General features: G+C 28.0%; 3 protein-coding genes across 3 annotated transcripts; 2 read left to right on the forward strand and 1 right to left on the reverse strand.

Annotated features, from left to right (window-relative positions):
- Positions 1 to 545: 545 nt before the first annotated feature.
- Positions 546 to 3741, forward strand: LOC118064448 (uncharacterized). Its single transcript, XM_035079049.1, has 4 exons — positions 546 to 1188; positions 1258 to 1692; positions 3103 to 3264; positions 3340 to 3741. Exons 1-4 carry the CDS (start codon positions 546 to 548, stop codon positions 3528 to 3530), a joined length of 1431 nt encoding a protein of 476 aa, XP_034934940.1. The 3' UTR covers positions 3531 to 3741.
- A 4776-nt stretch (positions 3742 to 8517) lies between these two features.
- LOC118064465 (pyrokinin-1 receptor-like) lies at positions 8518 to 13967 on the forward strand. The gene is made up of 5 exons (XM_035079084.1): positions 8518 to 9832; positions 10051 to 10457; positions 12265 to 12482; positions 12743 to 13175; positions 13280 to 13967. The coding sequence occupies exons 1-5, from the start codon at positions 9276 to 9278 to the stop codon at positions 13483 to 13485; spliced, it is 1821 nt and encodes a 606-aa protein (XP_034934975.1). The 5' UTR covers positions 8518 to 9275; the 3' UTR covers positions 13486 to 13967.
- Positions 13968 to 14014: 47 nt separating this feature from the next.
- Positions 14015 to 17768, reverse strand: LOC118064479 (glutathione S-transferase-like). Its single transcript, XM_035079105.1, has 8 exons — positions 17616 to 17768; positions 16862 to 17000; positions 16631 to 16798; positions 16248 to 16555; positions 15085 to 15232; positions 14829 to 14996; positions 14594 to 14733; positions 14015 to 14300 (listed from the first exon to the last, which is right to left on the reverse strand). Exons 2-8 carry the CDS (start codon positions 16992 to 16994, stop codon positions 14133 to 14135), a joined length of 1233 nt encoding a protein of 410 aa, XP_034934996.1. The 5' UTR covers positions 16995 to 17000; positions 17616 to 17768; the 3' UTR covers positions 14015 to 14132.
- Between the last annotated feature and the right edge of the window lie 1219 nt (positions 17769 to 18987).

Here is an 18987-nt window from a genome sequence, read left to right on the forward strand (position 1 = left end):
GACTATATATTCGTCACAACATTATTTTATTTTTTCAATAATGAAAATGCAAACCTTTTATTCCGAAAGGTTTCGTATATTTATCTGATTAAATTTTTTTTTATAATAACTTAATGTGAGAATTGCATGACTCGATCCTACACCAGAACCTATGTTATGATTAAATAAACTGATAAGTGGCGAACTAGGTGGCTCGCATCAATGTATTCACTATTGCTTTTCAAGTTTCTGTTGAAGTGACAAGTTTAATACAACTATGTGAGGAATACAGTATTTTGATAAAGAAATATTTTATTAATAATTAATAGCGTTATAGCCTTGGTGACCAGCCCTGACGTAAGTACTACCATCAGTCCTACGTACGTCTACTTCTTTTCTGAGTTGATTTGGTTATCAGGGAATGTGGTAGACAAAATATTATTAAAAAAAGAAAGAGAAAATGGTTCGTTGGAAATGTATCAACTTATTTAAAATCATTGTCATTAGTAGTATTATTGTTATTTATACATCCTTTTTATTTTTCAACAAATCGGTAAGTAAATACAATGCATAAAATGAAATTTCTTAAATTAGATAATCATAATGTCACATTACAAATTCTAACTCAGATAGAAAAAAAAGTAAAAAAAATTTACGAATTACAAATTATTATGAGTAAATTACTGAATCAAAAAATACGTTATATGGCACAAATAAATCCTCCTGTCAATAATGAATGGATTTTTGTTCATAATATTTATGGATATATATTTTCTGCATATCTTGATTTACGTCCAGAAGTTATTGTTACAAATGATTTATTAAAAGACGACTTACCATGGGCACAAGTTAGAATTATAGCAATTTTGCCTCCAGAATTAATAAACAATCCACAAATTGATTGTGTTTACAAATTAACTACAAAGAAGCATTCAATTTATCAAAGACAATCTGCAAGAGTTCAAACGTTTGAGCATTACGTGAATTTAAAATATGTTGCAAGTTTTATTTTGTGTGATTTATTTCATATAAATCATTCTCAAGATGAATCACTTGACAAAGAATTGCCCGAGTCAATTGGAATTATTAAAAAATTATGGAAAGACTCATCTATTACTCAATTCATTGATATACATTATCCGAAAAATGGATTCAATCAACATCAAAGATGGAATAATAAAAAATCAATTGCACTTTGTATTCCAAAAAGTAATAATCCAAATTTTCATTTTAATGTAATGTGTCCAACACTTTTATTAACTGTTTTTGTATTTTCAGTTATTCAGAAAAATTTTAACAATACACTGGCACTTATAAAGTTTATCGAATATTATCGACTCATAGGAATTGAGCAATTTACATTCTATAAAACTTCAATTGCACAAAAAATAAATTCCGTTTTGAAATTCTATGAAAGCATGAATATTGTATCAGTTATTTCATTTATCCACATTGACGACAACAAAATTTCACAATTTCAAGGATTATCAGCAGCTTTAAATGATTGTCACTACAGAACCTCGTTTTACAATGACTATGAATACATTGGAGTTTTTGATATTGATGAGTTTTTAATACTCAAACACCACAAAAGTGTTGAAGGACTATTACAATACCTTGATCCTTCTGCATTAAAACAAGATTACTCACAATATACATCTTTTTCATTTACAAATATTCATCCAAGTGACACTGGAAATATTTCGAATAAAGGTAATTTTTGATTGAACAAATAAGAATGCGAATAATTACAAACGACCTAGGTAACAATGGAACATAGACATACATGGCCCTGATCACATTTTTTTACTCTGTACAATAGCATAAAAGACCACTTCGAATACTTTTTTATCAGGCTCATGCTTTCCATACTTTAAATTAAAGCTAAAAATATCATTTACCAATGTCCTATCCATAAATTCAATGAGTTAAAAGTAATTACTCTAAAGATTAAAAGTTTCAAAAACCCAGTAAGTAATCAAGATTCCATTATTTTTAGAATATTTTTACAATATCTACACTGTAAATCTCAGTTTTCCAAAATGCATTATTTTAATGCATATCTAAGTGTGTAAAAAGTGACTACAATGTTAATCAAATGGGTGACGTCATATTTAACACACTTATCCGCATTAAAATAATGCATTTTGGAAAACTGAGATTTACAGTGTATTCAAAAAAATATTCAGGGTACATGTTTTTTACTTTTGTAATACATTCTATTATATTATGACTCATGTATGATTATACCCGGAGAAAAATCGAAATAATCGTGTTTACTCTCACATTATTTCGCCCTATTAAAACACCTCAACACTGCTGAAGTAGGTGACGTTTTTAGTTAGCGTGACTATCAATTTTCCTAAGTATGTACATCGATGTATACATAATCGATATACTTGGTAAAATATATACCCATCTTCCATGTGGGTACTTACGAAATTAAAGGTTTTTTACCTCATTAGATTCTTCTTTATAAATTTTTACATTCTACGCAATTCTGCCATAAAAAAGCATTGATTCTACGTTGAATTCTGTATCCATCCTCTTTCCATTCTGTGCACAAAATGTGAGGTAGGCACATCTGTACGGCCGTTTATCGCGTCTAGAAGTGTATGGAAGATACATCTAGACGGTCGTATATCACATATCAAAGTGTATTGAAAACACATCTAGACGATCGTTACGTGTTAACACATTTCGTACTACCTATTAGACAAATAATTACCAAATGGCTCCAGTCTGATTTTTTTTCTGTCCAAATTCACTTCCCTATTAGTAATTTATCAGCCGAGATATCTCAAAAAATCAAGTGGGCCATGGTGGAGACTTTAGGGACAGATTTTAATTGATACCTGGGAATCTTTAATAAACTTTAAAAAATTTATCCTTGAAACGATCAATTTTCTTCCTCACACTCTACAAGCTGAATCCAATTTTTGTTGTCATTTTTTTTTAAAATCTTATATACTTTTTATAGTTACAATATCATTTCCTATTATTTTATGTGGAAAGTTCTCATCACTTAATTCACATTTCTATGATAAAACCGTTTATGCTTTTACTTTGGAAAACTTTTCTGAAAATTCTTATACAACATTAAAATATATGTATCTTTTTCAGCATTTAATTTACAATCTCGAATCATTCCGCAAAGGTTTTCTGAGAAAAGCTATATCGATTGGAAACAGTACATTGTACGAGCTCACGACATAACGAAACTACCTCATCAGCTATCAGGATTACAGATGAATCGAAATTTTGTCCATCACTCATTCAACAAAAGTAAAAACAATGGTCATTTTTGCAATGCTTATAAAATGCTAAGATATTTTTTCATTGTTTTTTCGTTGTTACAAGGATTTCAAGAGATGATTGTGGATCCGGCTGTGGCTTTTCTACATTATTCTGCTCCAAATAAGGCGGAAAAAACAGGATTTTATGCTGAATCAATGGAAATTGATGCTCTGATGAAAAAACTAAATAAAATGGTAGAAAAAGTTTGTGCCTCAATTTTTGAAAGTAAAGAGTGTCCACCTTCTGATGAGTGACACGAAATTTATTTTTTTTCACACGAAAAAAAATAGTTTATTTATTTATCAACATGAAAGGACCAATAGCAGAAACCAATTACAGGGCCACGAGAGAATAAAGAGTATAACATCCGAGTAACAAAAATATAAAAAAAGTGATAAATAAAATGGTACCCGAGTTATCATTTTTCTCTTATTTTGCTGCAACATCCTTTGACAGAAATTATTTTAGCTTTTGATAACAATATTTTATTGTTATCGACAATATTGAAAAGTTTCCTCTAGATTAAACATCGTAGTATTGTATTTTTACATTTGACATGTATTTAGACATCAGTATTCAAACACCAATAACGATTTTCATCAAAAATTTCTCACTATATTTTAAAAATATTTGCATTGATTTTTATGTCTGTTACATTCATTTGCATATATAACGACAAGTAAAAATTACTAATTTAAATTACATTTGATATTTTGCTCGTCAAGTTACGTGATTGCTTGCTGTGTCGACGAAAAAGGGTAGAAATTGACTTTCAGAAAATTCGTTTTTTCTACGAATCATATTTATTTCTGTTCGAAAATAACTAGCCTTCAGCGAAAATCATATCGTAATAAAAATTTCTTTGGCAAAACCGATGTCGATATTATGCAAATATTTTCGAAAGGTCAATTGAATCTAATAAACTTGACACTAGAAATTAAACATTACTGAGTGAATTGAAGGTTCAATTTTTCTGTCGATTCATAAATGTAGTCAATACAGTCGTGTAGTTATTATTTCATAAAAGCTTACAAAAAATAATTTTAACAGTACTTAATTATTGTTAATAATAATCGGTGTACACGGGAAAAAATTTTTTTTACTAAATGTAAGTGCAAAAAGTGACAAGTCGACGTTTCGAAATTTATAAATAAAAATATTTCTGTTCAATAATGAATTTTGGGTTATAACTAAACTTACTACTTAAAAGGTGTCTTAGTAAAATGACAACCCAATAACTTATGACAACCCAAAATTCAATGTTAAACAGAAATATTTTTATTTATGAACATCGAAACGTGTACTTGTCACTTTTTACTTACGGTTAGTGCAAAAATTATCTCCATGTAAGAGAAAAGATTACATTGCCATCAGCAATTTTCAAATTTATTTTATTTATTTGTTAATTGATATGTTTTAATAATATTCAATCGTTGTTAGTAGTATTATATTTGTGATATTGACTATCGAACACTTAGAAACGTTAAAAGAAAAAAGCAATTATAAGTTGAAAACAACACGTGGATACAAAGGAGCACACGCAGTCTTCAAAGTCAAGCGATATTTCTTGTGTCTAGGAGTTGGATGGGTGATCGACCGCTCGGAAAAAATAAATTTATTTATTTCAATTATAATCTTCTAGCTATATCCCCTAAATGTAAATAATTCATTAAACTTTTTGATATTTAGGGAGTCCAGCAGCAAAATAATAGAAAAATTCTGATTCGGATATAGGGTAGTTGATGCAATCAAATTAAGAACAGTACAAATGATAAAAAATATAAGTATAAAAAAATACAAACTTCATATATATATATATATAAAATGAGCAATGCAATATATGTATTATACTAATTACTCCCAACTAAGGGTAAATTTTGTATAAATTAGCTGATACATTTAACACAAATTAGTTTAATATTACTGACAGTGTGAAAAATTTTCAACTCATCAAAACTGCCCAAAAGTTAAATTCTATCGCAAATATAATTTCTACTAGTCAATATTTTTATAATATACACGAAGAGAAAAATTATTTAGAACTTAATTAAAAAAATTCCATCCCCGAAGGGGGGGTGGGTTCCAGAACTTACTTACCGCTCATTTTTTTAGGTTTAGATACAGTCAACGCTCATCAATAGTAAATCAATCAGCAAGCCCATCACCATTAAAAGCTAGTTTGGAAAGCCTATCTATGTTTAATAAGAAGTTATGTATGATGAAAAAAAAAACTGCTAGCTAATAACGAATAACGTTTACCTTTAATAGACTTGCTATTAATGAGCACCAACTGTAATTCTATTCAATTATTTGATAAAATTTATTTCACTTGGATTACAAAGTATGTAAAATTAAGATCCAAAAAAGCTCAACTTTGGAAGTTGATACTCTTCAATCCCGTATAGGTGTTAATTTTTTATAAAAACATTTTTCACATATATTTTTGAAATCTTTACTACAAAATTCATCCAAGTTCATCTAAAGATTACATTGAATTTCCTTATCGATTGAAAAGTTTTTCTATTCAGTACAGATTAGGAATATCAATTTCATTATAAAAATTTTTATAAAACAAGTTTTAATAACAGAACTTGTACTTTATTTACTGAGTCTTATTTAAAGATAAATGTAATTATTTTATAATTGATAAAAGTAAAAAGTGGACAAATAAATTGAAGTTCTTTTTTATTATCTTATTTCGTGTAGTTTCAATGACCGTAAGTGTCCCGTTTAACATTTCTTAAAAACACAAAACTTGAATTTCCTGTTCCTGTCTCATAATTAAACTTCTGTGCTGCTCTTTTGATTAATAACGAATCTCGTGTGCTATAGCTGTTCGTCTGATCTCACACAGTTTACTTAATAAAGAATTGCCATCAATTGATCTGTAAATTAATTATTTTCGAGACAATTAATATAACAATATAATTGGCACATGTCATATTTACCCACTTTTTCCAGACAATCCGTACATAGAGATGTTACTTCCAACCAATTGGTACTGTGATAAAGTATATACACTGATGAATTTAATCTCCAATTATATTTCAAGGTTGTTAAAATTAAATTTTATAAATAAATAATATTTAATTTTTGTTGGTGAATAAAGTTATCATTTATTGATTTAAAATAATGCTTGTTTCACAAATAAACTTTGGTATCTAAGTTGATTGCCATTCTGATAAAATTCAGTTTATTGACGTCAAATGACTGAAGAGCATTCGCTACAACATTATCTTGGAATTTCCAAGTCTACTAAAAATTCATTTGTGCATCAATCTTTTTATATTTTCCCAGTTACATGTAACCAATAAGTCTGGAATATATGAAATAGCAATTCATTTACATATGAATCCGAATTACAAGCAAAAAGAAGTAGAATCAATATATATGTCAAGAGATTATAAAATTTTTGTTGGTCATAGTTATTAAATTTATTGGCAAAAAGATATTTTCAAAAGAAATATCCTTTAATTATAAATAAATTTATGTTCACATTTTATTTATGATGATAGTCAATGGATGAATGTAGTTTCGTAAAGGCCTCGACACTTTTTTTACACCTCCACAGATCCTGACATTAACTCTTGAAGACTACTTTTATACGGCCGATTAGGTTGTCGACTTGACAAAATCCTTGGCATATTCCCAATAGACACGTGGCTTTCCACAAGAAAATTCACAACGTGTTCTCTTTGTTTTTTCCCCTTTACAGACAATTGGATCATCAATATTGATCGCAGGATATTTTGTTACATATAAGAAATAAAAAGTATTACATTATTACCTTTGTATCTAATACACAGTATGTTCATTTCGTTACAACTGAAAATATTGTACCTATATTATTTGTTATTATTGATACTACAACGTGTCTGATCATAAATTATTTTATCAGAAATCAAAATACCTTTATCTAAAAACAATGAGAGGGATTTTCAAAAATATTTATTCTAGTTATTCATCATGCATTTCATTGATATTATATATCTATATGTTGACGAAATAAATTCCAATTTAATCCCCTTCGTTTTCAGTTTTAGTTCAAAATAAATGACAAAAAAAAAACTGAAAATGGATTTAGAATACGATTAGTTGTCAATATCTTCTCAATTGATTTAAAATTGAATTATGCTAATTTTAATCAATAAAATAATGTTATTTATATGAAAGCTTTTTATTGTAATAAAAAATGTCGTAGGTTTAAAAATAATTTTAATATAATCATCGAATTTTTTCAATCAATTTTACTTCAACTCTGTTAATTATGAGATTGGTATTATCTTCAGAGATACCGCCTTCCGACAATTGACTAATAACTCCATTTACTAACGCTGTTTAATTGATGTGAAAGTCAATACATGTTGACTAAAATAAATTACTTTAAGGTTGGAATGCATTTATTCCATGGAATAAAAAATATATGATATTAAAATGACTTAATTGAGAGCAACAGTAGCATCTATTTTGCACTTCATGACAGTTGTCATGTTAATTAGGGTTGCAATAAACGTCGATAAAAATTGAAAAAAGAAAATAAATATCATGATCAGTAGTGAGAAATCAGTAGACACTAAAGATGTGTGATGGAGAAGAAATTCAGCGCTGACGCGAGCTTCAACTCCCACCCTCAACCTCCAAGTCGAGTTCCTCCGACACGCGACCAGTCAGACTACACTCTCGATACAAGTTACGACGCGCGAAATTGTTTTACCCTTACATGTATTTTGATAAAACTATCTTTGTTTAAAAGAAACCCAAAAAAAAGTAGCAACGAAATTGCATAAACATTTGTGCATAAAAATTGTATCAATAATCAGTGAAAATTAACAACATAAAAGCATTCATTTATTTATTTAATTTATTTTTACATTAAAAATCGGTACTAGATAACTGGTAAGATGCATTTGAAAACCATGGTTTAACTGGTTTGGTTTTAATTAACTTCCTGAAAAAGTGATATTTAAACATCATTTAACAAAGGATGTATTGAAGATTTTATCATAACTGTTTTTTTAAAACGACTTGATATCACGTCGGAAGTCGTTAGTCAATTTGTGCAACAGGTCACCCAACAAACTAATCATGAAGTTTCTCAACTTTTACTGAAGGACTCATATTAAATCATTTTTTGGCTGATAAGCGATCGACTTGCTTTCATACACCATTTTGAATTTTTTTTTAATTTACATATTCCCTTCACTTGCAATTTTTTTCTTCACTTATCTTTTATCACTAAAATTGAAAATATGAATTTACAAACAAGTCGATATTTGATACAAAATATTAATTAATCAATTTTTGTTCTTTTTTTTCAATCACGGTAAAAAAGTAAAAAAGTTTTCCGTTACAAACATTAAATGAAAGCATGGCAATTGCACTTTTTTCATTGCACACTTGTCCTCCTTTAAACAACAACATCAAAGAGTGAACACAGAAAACCAGTTAAAGGAATTCTTTTCAACAATACTTCGATGCAACCTTCTACTCTCATTATAAACTTTAAATTGATCTTGACAGTGTTCGAGTGGTCAATGGAATAAAACAAATGAATGAAAAATTTAACAGTCAAGTAACGAAAGTGAGCAACAATAAATAAAGAAGATAATTGAATGCATTTAAGAATTAAATGACTATTGGCATCAAAGACATTTATCGATGCAAATGAACATTACTTTTATTTTATAAAATTGTGAGAAAAAAGTGACAATGGAATGTATAATTAGTTTTGAAATATAAATAAGTGCAAATAAAAATGAAAATAGTAAAGTTAAATAAAAATGGCTTAGTAAAAATTGAAAATGACTCGCGAATGAATATAAATAATATAAATATAGAACGTCAACACACATAAAAACTATTTATAAAAAGTGAAATGTTATTCATGTGCAAGAATTATTTTTGCTCAGAGTTTTCATCTGTTTTCCGGATTATCATCATATAATTAGTATAAGTGGTCGAGAGATTAAATAGAAAAATATGCTCCACAATAAACCATTATGACAAAAACAACGAACATGATTGATAACAATAAAATCAATATTTGGAACAAGAATGTGAACATAGAGGATTCATTAATTGATTATCCGCGTGCTGTAAATAACATCAGAAGTAGCAATTTAAATAAATCTGAATGGCTATCAGACTTTAATAATAATAATAATAATAATTACTCTAGTGTTCTGGCAGAATTACTGACTGCTGGAGTTGAGACGAATTTTAATATAACATTAGCACGTCGTGATGCTTTATATATTGTTATTCCTATCACCATCATCTATGCAATCATCTTCCTCACTGGATTAATAGGAAATGTGTCTACGTGTGTGGTGATTGCAAGGAATCGATCTATGCACACAGCAACTAATTATTATTTATTCAGTCTTGCTCTATCTGATCTACTACTACTTGTCTCCGGATTACCTCCAGAAATGTACTATATTTGGTCACATTTTCCATATATCTTTGGAGAAGCTTTTTGCATTATTCAAAGTTTTGCTGCTGAAACATCTGCAAATGCGACGATACTTACCATTACAGCTTTTACTATTGAAAGGTAAAATATATTTTTCTCCATTTCTATCCAAATGCTGAAATCAGTAGAAAAGGTAGCTTATAGAACAGACAACAAGCTACGTCATTCATCTCTCGATCCTTTTTCTTTGTCTAAAAGTGATGCCAGTATTTAAGGATTTCTTCCCTCAGTCCCATCTGTAAACTTAGTTCAAGTCATTAATATTTACTTGACTTAATTAGTAAATGTTTTTTTTACAGATACTTAGCTATTTGTCATCCTTTTTTGTCTCACACAATGTCGAAACTTTCCCGGGCGGTGAAATATATTGTGGCTATTTGGCTTCTGGCTCTATGTTTGGCTATACCTCAAGCAATTCAGTTTGGGGTGGTTTACTCTCATGAGATGAACGGTAGTATGATTCCGGACACCGCAATGTGTTCTATTAAATGGGTAATAATTGAGCATGCATTTGAAATATCAACAATTTTACTGTTCGTTGGGCCTATGACTATTATCACAGTTCTTTATATTCTCATTGGCATTAAACTAAGACATTCAAGGCTACTTACAAATGTAAAAAGGAATCCACTTCCTGGTTGTCTTAATCATGGAGATAGTGGCAAATCTAGAGGAGTCGCACAACGAAATGTCATCCGGATGCTTGGTAAGTTTTTTTTAATGTTTTTATAAATTTCAAAAGGTGATTGTTCAGTTCTAAATCTTTTATAATTTAATTTATCAGTGATTAACATAAATTTATTGAGCTTTTTTGTCTCTAATTTGATTCATTTAACTGTGACACATTACAGTGTCACAAAATTATACAAACAACATTGAAGTTTTATTATAGAACTTAATGATACCTTTTAATGATGGTTGTAAAAGTTAGTTAAAAATATATCATGTCGTGTGATACATTTGCAAGATATTATCAAGTTCACGAATAACAGCTTCCATTTGCATCAGTATCCCAAAAAATCGAACGACATGAAAACCGGTTCTTTTTCTTTTTTATATTGAAAGACCTTGCATTCAGACTGGTTTCGTCAAAGATCCTCAAGTTCCTAAGGTTTCTAAAGTTTATTTATTTCATGTAATGTATTATATTATAAAAATATTATACTGCTTTAAAATTAATCATAAAGTTTCTTGACTTCTAAAATAGGGAATTTCTTCCTTAACATATCTATATCGAAAATAAATAATTAATTACCACTGGTAACCGTGATATTGCGAAATGTACTTTCACGAAGACCTAGAGATGCGACGTTTGAGGTTTGTTTATTCAATAGAAGCCACATGTTCTATCCGGAATTGCAATCAACCATCCGGTCGAGATGAGAACAACATTCTTTTGCTATCTACCTTGACCTTATTTTTATCACTGGTGTACATGTATATTTTTTGTACTTAATTACTTCCTTATCATCATAATGTACATTTAATGATTATCACTCTATTCATCCATTAGCAAAGTTCTACTGGTGTCATAAACAATTAGTATATCTTATTTCTACCTGTTAGAATAAATATCACGACAAAATATTAAAAGTCGTTTCAAACGATTGACCTTACAAATTACTCCAATATAATTGTCAAGTTATTTGAAGCGAAAGATATCTGCAATGTTGACTGTTTATCAAAAGAAACATAAATCAACTAATAAACATGTTAAATAATTATAACATTTAGTTCAAAAGTTTATTAAGTTCTATAATTGTGTCCATTACTTAAACTCGATTGACAATTTATTGATTGAAAGAATTTTATTAGAGAGAAATTTATTCATCCTTATTACTGACTACTCTTTCACAATCCTTTAAAATTGCACTATTCTGAAGGAAATAACATTCTTACGCCCTAATTTTCAACAGAAGGAACAATGAAAAAATCTAATAGCCCACTATGTCAAGCTTAGTACTTTTAAGAATTAAAGTCTTAAATATGTGAGCGACAATTTTATATTTTTTAGTCTTCTTTATGAATACTAAATAAGTAAAATATTATACTTAGTGCATAAAAAGATAAGATAGCATGTTAAGTAACATAATGAATATATTTAAAAATAAAGTTAAAAAAAAAAAAAAAAAAAGTAAATAAGAATAATTTTTATGTTATCAAAAAATATATAATTCAAATTAAAAATTAATAGCTTCTATTATCAAGATGAAAACCATCTCATCAACACTATTGATACATGGATGCTATACAAATATTTTGAACCCTCCGGGATTTTTCCCACGCTTCTTAAATTCTCCTGAGACTACTTGATTTTAACCCTCATCTTTTTATTTAAATAATGAGATCATTTATACAAAGTATTTTATCAAGAATATTTTTCATTTTGATTCACATTTAACTTCGTTTTACTGTCTCCAAATCAATGTTATCAAAAAATTTTTACTAACATTGTATAGTAAGAACCTTACATATAATTGTCATATGATTAATTCTTTCCAATGTCATTTCAGTTGCAGTGGTGGTTGCTTTTTTTATTTGCTGGGCTCCATTTCATGCACAAAGATTATTGGCAGTATATGCTCAAAATACGGCAAATGAACCTCGGGCTGCACTAGTCACAATATATACAGTCCTCACATATATTTCAGGAATATTTTATTATCTCTCAACTACTGTTAACCCTCTCCTCTACAACATTATGTCTAATAAATTTCGTGAAGCTTTTAAGGTAAATTACATTGACATATTTTTTTCATTCTTGTAAACTAATTTATGTAAACGCATTCGTCATTGATTTCATGAAATTGCGAGATTGACTGAATAAATAACTATTTTAAATGTATATCATATTAATTTTATTTCGATGAATATTTGTGGATTCATATATAAAATTCTAGGAATGGTGTAATTTATTTTGTTATTATACAGTGGCAAATATAAATGTCATATGCGTGTGATATATTTATAATTTTTTATTATTATTACCAGAGTATGTTGGCACAACACTGTAGCACGAAAAGATCATCACAAAAAGATAATCCACTGAGACAGACGTATAGTGGTCTTTCTCGCAATGCAAAATCGACAAATAAACAACCAGATCCACAATCATCTTCTTCTGCAAGTGACGACATTCGACAATTAGCGTCATTTACACATTGCCAACATCATGATGATCATCAACAATCAATGACAACGACTAATAGTAATACACCGAAATATTTAGATAACGTTATGAATTGGAGATCAAAACCTGACAACCCTAGATTAATAAGTTTATCAAAGACACGAGAAATTACTTTGGTAACATCATTACCAGAATGTTATAACGACTCTTGCAATTCCAGTCGAAGATTTTCCCAAGCATTTCATCGATGCTTCAATAAAAATGATCAATCTTCTATAGAACCTACAACAATAGGTAATTTTTACCATTGTATAATAACATTAATCATCAGAATAAATAATATTCTTAATTATTTAAACTATTAGTTTACAAAACTAATGGATTAATTTTAATTTTAGGTATTCTTACTGATTGTTCACAAAAATTCTTTACACAGCACAGATCTCCATCATTGACTAAATTTCCGTTTGGAAATAAATTAGCACATAGTCATTCAAATGTAATAAGACATAATAGTATTGATAGTAATCATACTATTCACTCAACGAATCCTCAAGATTTAAATAAGACTGAATTTGTTGGATTAAAGAGTAGTATTCTATAATTTTCTTTAATAGCAATCATTTTGATAGATTTAATTGTATTTAAGCATTTGCAATTTGAGATTATTGAAATTAATTGAATAATAAATTTTTTAAATATATAGAGAGGAATTATCGCAAATCAAATATCAGATAAATATCCTAAGAAAGAAAGAGTTACTTAATTAACTAAATTAATTAATTTTAGACTTGAAACATTGTTTCTAGTAGCTGAACAGTATTATTCTTGGAAGAATTGTTCAGTATATTGATTGTCTCCAATAGAATCGCTTGTCATAGGATTTATAAATATTAATTTATCATTAAAATTTTTTTTATATCAAATTTTTAGTAGAGAATATTAAGCTGGAAACATAAATTTAGATGTCCAAACAACCTGTGATTAAATCAATAATATAATAAAAACTTGATAAAAAAATAATAATTTTTACCATTCTAATTATTTTAAACAGTTCTAATATTAGTAGATACTAAGAGAAGCATTAATTTGTACATATACTGTAAATAATGAATTATAAGTTATTACTGATCCTTATTATGCAATATTTTTTATTATATTCAAAATATAAATTTTATTAATAATAGAATTGAATTCAATGTTGTAACAAATAACAAAAAATATTATATGTAATGGTTCATTAAAAGGCATTTAAATTTGGGTTTTTGGGCGTTTGTCCAAATAAGCCTTGATGTTGGGAATAGCTCGAACTTTTTCCACAAGTTTGGTAAGTTCTGGATGATCCTTGTTCAAAGGATGTCCCAAACCATTAGACAAATAATCGGAATAAGCAGTATACAACACATCCGCGAAGGATAACTAATAAACATAAAAGAGTATTAATTACATATTGAATAATAAACAAATTTAATTCCACTGTAAATCAAAGTGTGTAATAGTAACTGCATATAAATGTATTCAATGTAAAATCTCGTAAACAAACTATAGAATTTATGTAACGCACTCCGAACTGTGTATGAAACGACAACAATGTTCTATAGTTTGTGTATAGTAATTTATGTGGAACTGCATACGCTGAAGGTGTGTTATTTTCAAAGTATTTTAGATTTACAGTGTGATTACATTCTTTATAAAAAAATTATTCAGTTTACCTTTCCATTGACAAAGTAACCTCCATTTTTCTTGACCTGTTCTTCGAATTTACCGAGGAGGAAATCTTTTTTTTCCATTGCAATTTCTTTCAACTTATTTTTTTGATTTGGATCTTTTTCCCAGAAGTAAGTTGATAAAGCTTTTTTTTAAAATATATTGTTAAATATAAGTTCACTCTATACATTTTATTTAATATGTAAAATACATATTTAATATATAAACAATCGATCTTACGTATTCTCAAATCATCCATACTATCAGCAGCAGCATCAATTTCCAACGCTTCAACATCGTTAGATCCATACAACTTGAACTTTTTAGCTAGAAAACGCATTATAGACTTTGACTGATTATACTTTTTCCCATCGATCTCCAATACTGGCAATTGGCCAAGTGGCATAGCTATATTAAAGATCAATACCAATAAAATACACATACATTACGATCAATCTAATTAGTTAAATATTGGAATAAATGTTCAATTCCTTACAAGGTTTAATTTTAGGCCATTCTTCAAAAGATAAACGATTATCTTCAAATTTAATTCCTCCATAATGTAGCATATAACGTATTGGCTCGCCCAAACCGGTAATATCAAAGTAACTTAATTTATAGTTGGACATGGTTGTAAATTTCTTTTTTTAATCAAAAAATTAAATAGTAGTAAATTATATATTAAGAATTCAATAACACTTTCAAATCAAAGTGGTGAAAACAAAGTATTTTATTCTAAATTGAGAGCAAAGAGATATACGTCTTGATGCAAGAATGTTCACGTAGCAACTGATGCAAAAATTTATCTAGCTACTATTTAGATAATATAGCTCGTGGTAAGACCCGCCCTACCAGTTGCATCATAGCTTTATATTATCTTCTACTAATTATTCTCCACAATGCTGAGTCATTGTTCATTGTACAGTATATTTAATAATTGCTGCTTATTAAATATTGTCATTCAATGCGAAACAAAACTTTTATTGTTCAAAATGTAAAAATAGTAATTGAAATCTTCAATCATTGCATTGATCTATATAGAAAATATACACGTGTGATCATCAATAAATATCATGTTTTCGGCTTAAAATAACTATTTTTAATATGAATTATAAAAAAATTATTTTTTAAGTATTTTTATCGATATCTAATTATATAAGATAATCATATTATGCAATCAGTATTTATCATAAAACCAATAAGGCTGACCGCAAGATATATTATATTTCATGCTTTATGGTTTTAAATAATTCTTTTAATCAGAATATGTTTCATAATTTTACGTAATCTATTAAATTGTTTAATATATTTCTATTTAATATCTGAATCCACGACCATTTAATATTTCGGATTTTTAAATAATAATTTAAATATATAATGAACGAGTTAATCAGTAAGTTTACACTCGAGATAATTAAAAAAACACTTGTCATATACTAAATAGGAAACATTGTTAAAGAAAAATAGCTTATAAATTTTTATGCAATGTAAATGTAATGTTTTAAGATTGATACAATATGTTTAACAATTGTTTTTTGATACTTTATCAATAAGTGTTTATTTTAATAATAAGAAAATAGAAAACTATAGCCTCAATCTGGCCTAATACGAATGTATTTTTGGATTGTCAAAATTTTTATTCGAGACACAGAATTTTTATGCATCAGATGGAGGGCGTTTTTCAACCCAAGCTTTAATTTGTGGTATGGCCAAAACTTTCTCTTTTAAAGCCTTTAAATTGCTGTATTTTTCAATAATATCAAACCCAGCCATAAAATTGAGATAATCCAGTAAAGCCACAAAGACAAAGTCAGCCCATGTAAGAGAACCACCAACAAAATATCCGTTATTGTTTTTCACTTGTTCATCCAAACGTTCTAAATAATATGGAAGAGTTTCATTCAATGCAACTTTACGTTTAGCTTCCTTGGCTTCAGCATGTGATTCATAGTGAAAAGCTCCAAGTTCTTGTAAAATTAAATATTGATAGTGAGAGATTAAAAATCTTATCGGTTCTATAGATAGTATCATGATATACTTACTTTGACGCATATCATGAATGGTATCAACGGTGGCATCAATTAAGAGATTTTGCCAGTCATCTTTACCGGCAAGTCCAAACTGTTTAGCTAGATAACGACAAATTGCTGTAGATTGATGTACCTTTTTTCCATCAACTTCCAGAACAGGAACTTGTCCAAATGGCATTTCTAATAAATTTCCAATATAGAAAATTATCCTGATTAGATTTAGATAATTACAAACAAACTTACCTGGTTTGATCTTTGGCCAGTCTTCGCGATTGAATCGATCATCTTCAAACTCCACTCCTCCATAGCTAAAAAGAAATCTTATTGGCTCAGCCAATGCTTTAACTGGAAAATAAGTCAGCTTGTATTTAACCATTTTTTCCTGCAACACATCATTCAAATAGTTAGCAAATAGTTAATCGATTATACCTATACATACGTGTATATATTTAACAGATAAATTATCAATTGTAAATACTTTTTTATTTCTTTATTTTTGAGATTGAAAAAAATATGATAACATAATATCTCAATAATAATTTTATTGATATGTTGTTTACCATTTTAATTCTTCAACATCGTATAGTAAAAATCATATTAGAATATTATGAAAAGAAAATGTCCCTTTCTCTGTCATTGAAACACATAAAGGAATCAGTATGAAATACTACTGTATGTACATACTATTGAGTGACCTACACTAATGTAATATTATTAAAAAAAATTTATAACAAGAAATCATAAATAGAAAAACAAGACATTAAACTCTAATTAAAATAACTATGAATAAATTAAACATATCATTTTCATTTTCGTATAGAAATTAATATAAATAATTCGATAATTGTTTGATATACCTTAGAAAAAGAATTATATTAGCCGGTAAAATAATTTTACTAATTATTTGATTGAGCATCAAGAAATAGTACTGAATTGATAAATTTTTTTGCAAAAACTGACTTAAATAATGTTTTTTAAAATATTCTATAATAAATACCTCGTATATATTTGCAAAGTAATGGAATCAGAGTACGCCCTTTAGTAGATCCTGTAGAATTATAAAAAAAACGTCGAACGGAAAGTTACTTTATAGCATATATACAGTTTTATTGATGATCGTCAGATGACTCGAGTAGTACAATTAAGTGTTTCCCTCTCATGATAACATGTATGATCACTTGAGCCTTATTTTTCATAGAAAAAGATAGATTGCCCTACAAACAAAAGCTTTTTTTTTATAACAAAAATACCATGAAAAACTATGCGCATGTCTGTTATTATAATGTATCGTAGATATGACAATAGACTCCCATGAAGTTTTACACTGAATAAATATATGATATTTGAAAACAATTCAGATTCTTAAATTTTGTCATGTCATTGACAATTGATAAAAATCCACTTTTGTGCCCAATTATATTATTTATAAAATTGATAGAATATTAATAGTATTGCATAATTTTTTCGCAATAATGAGTCTCATCTAATAAACATTAAAGTGTCTGACTTTTATACAAGAAAGTTTTTTCTGACCGATGATATCAAAAATACAAAAATTTATACTTGTTTTATCATCATTTTTGAGAAGGCATTGCAGTTTTTTTAGATCACGTAATAGCAATAAATGTCTATGTTAAAAATTTTCTGGCATTTATTCAAATCGTATTAAAATTTCATCAATATTTGGCTATTGTTGTTAGAATCACTAACATCCTCAATAGAAAGTGGGGATATAGATTCCGGTGTGTACTGAAACAGTAGGAAAGAAAATTATTATAGTATTACAGATAAATCGATTTAACGTTATAATTTAATGGGAATGTAAACAGTCCTAAAATTCCTGATATTAAGAAACAAAATAAATGAAGTACCGATCAACATCTATTGCATAAAATCATGGGAAACATCGTTAGGTATTAGCTTTTGCGCATGCGCGGTACCATAAACGCAACTTCATAGCGCCACCACATTAAATTCTATGAATTATCTTTTTCAAATGAGCATTGACTTTTTTCTTACTAACGTACCTGCGTTTACTTGCTCAATCAATAATGATAAATGCAAGGATATAATTAAATAGATCACGGAATTTTTTATGAAATTATAATTAATAATATTTCATTAAAATCGAGTTCAATAAAATACGATAAAAAATTGCAATAAATAGTGAAAGATTATTTTGAAAAATTTTTCCAAATTAGCAACCAATGACTGAAGAATGGTATAAAATTGAGTATTGGTAAATTTTTACTGCGCATGTGCATAGAAGATCGTGTGCTAGACGCTTACCAATAACGATCATAATGATTTTTCTAATATAAAAAAAAAATAATTTTGTTAACAATAACAATAACAATGAACTTCTAAGG

Source organism: Chelonus insularis, unplaced genomic scaffold (assembly GCF_013357705.1).
Source record: "Chelonus insularis isolate UGA/USDA-ARS -01 unplaced genomic scaffold, ASM1335770v1 contig_208_pilon, whole genome shotgun sequence".
Classification (NCBI taxonomy): domain Eukaryota; kingdom Metazoa; phylum Arthropoda; class Insecta; order Hymenoptera; family Braconidae; genus Chelonus; species Chelonus insularis.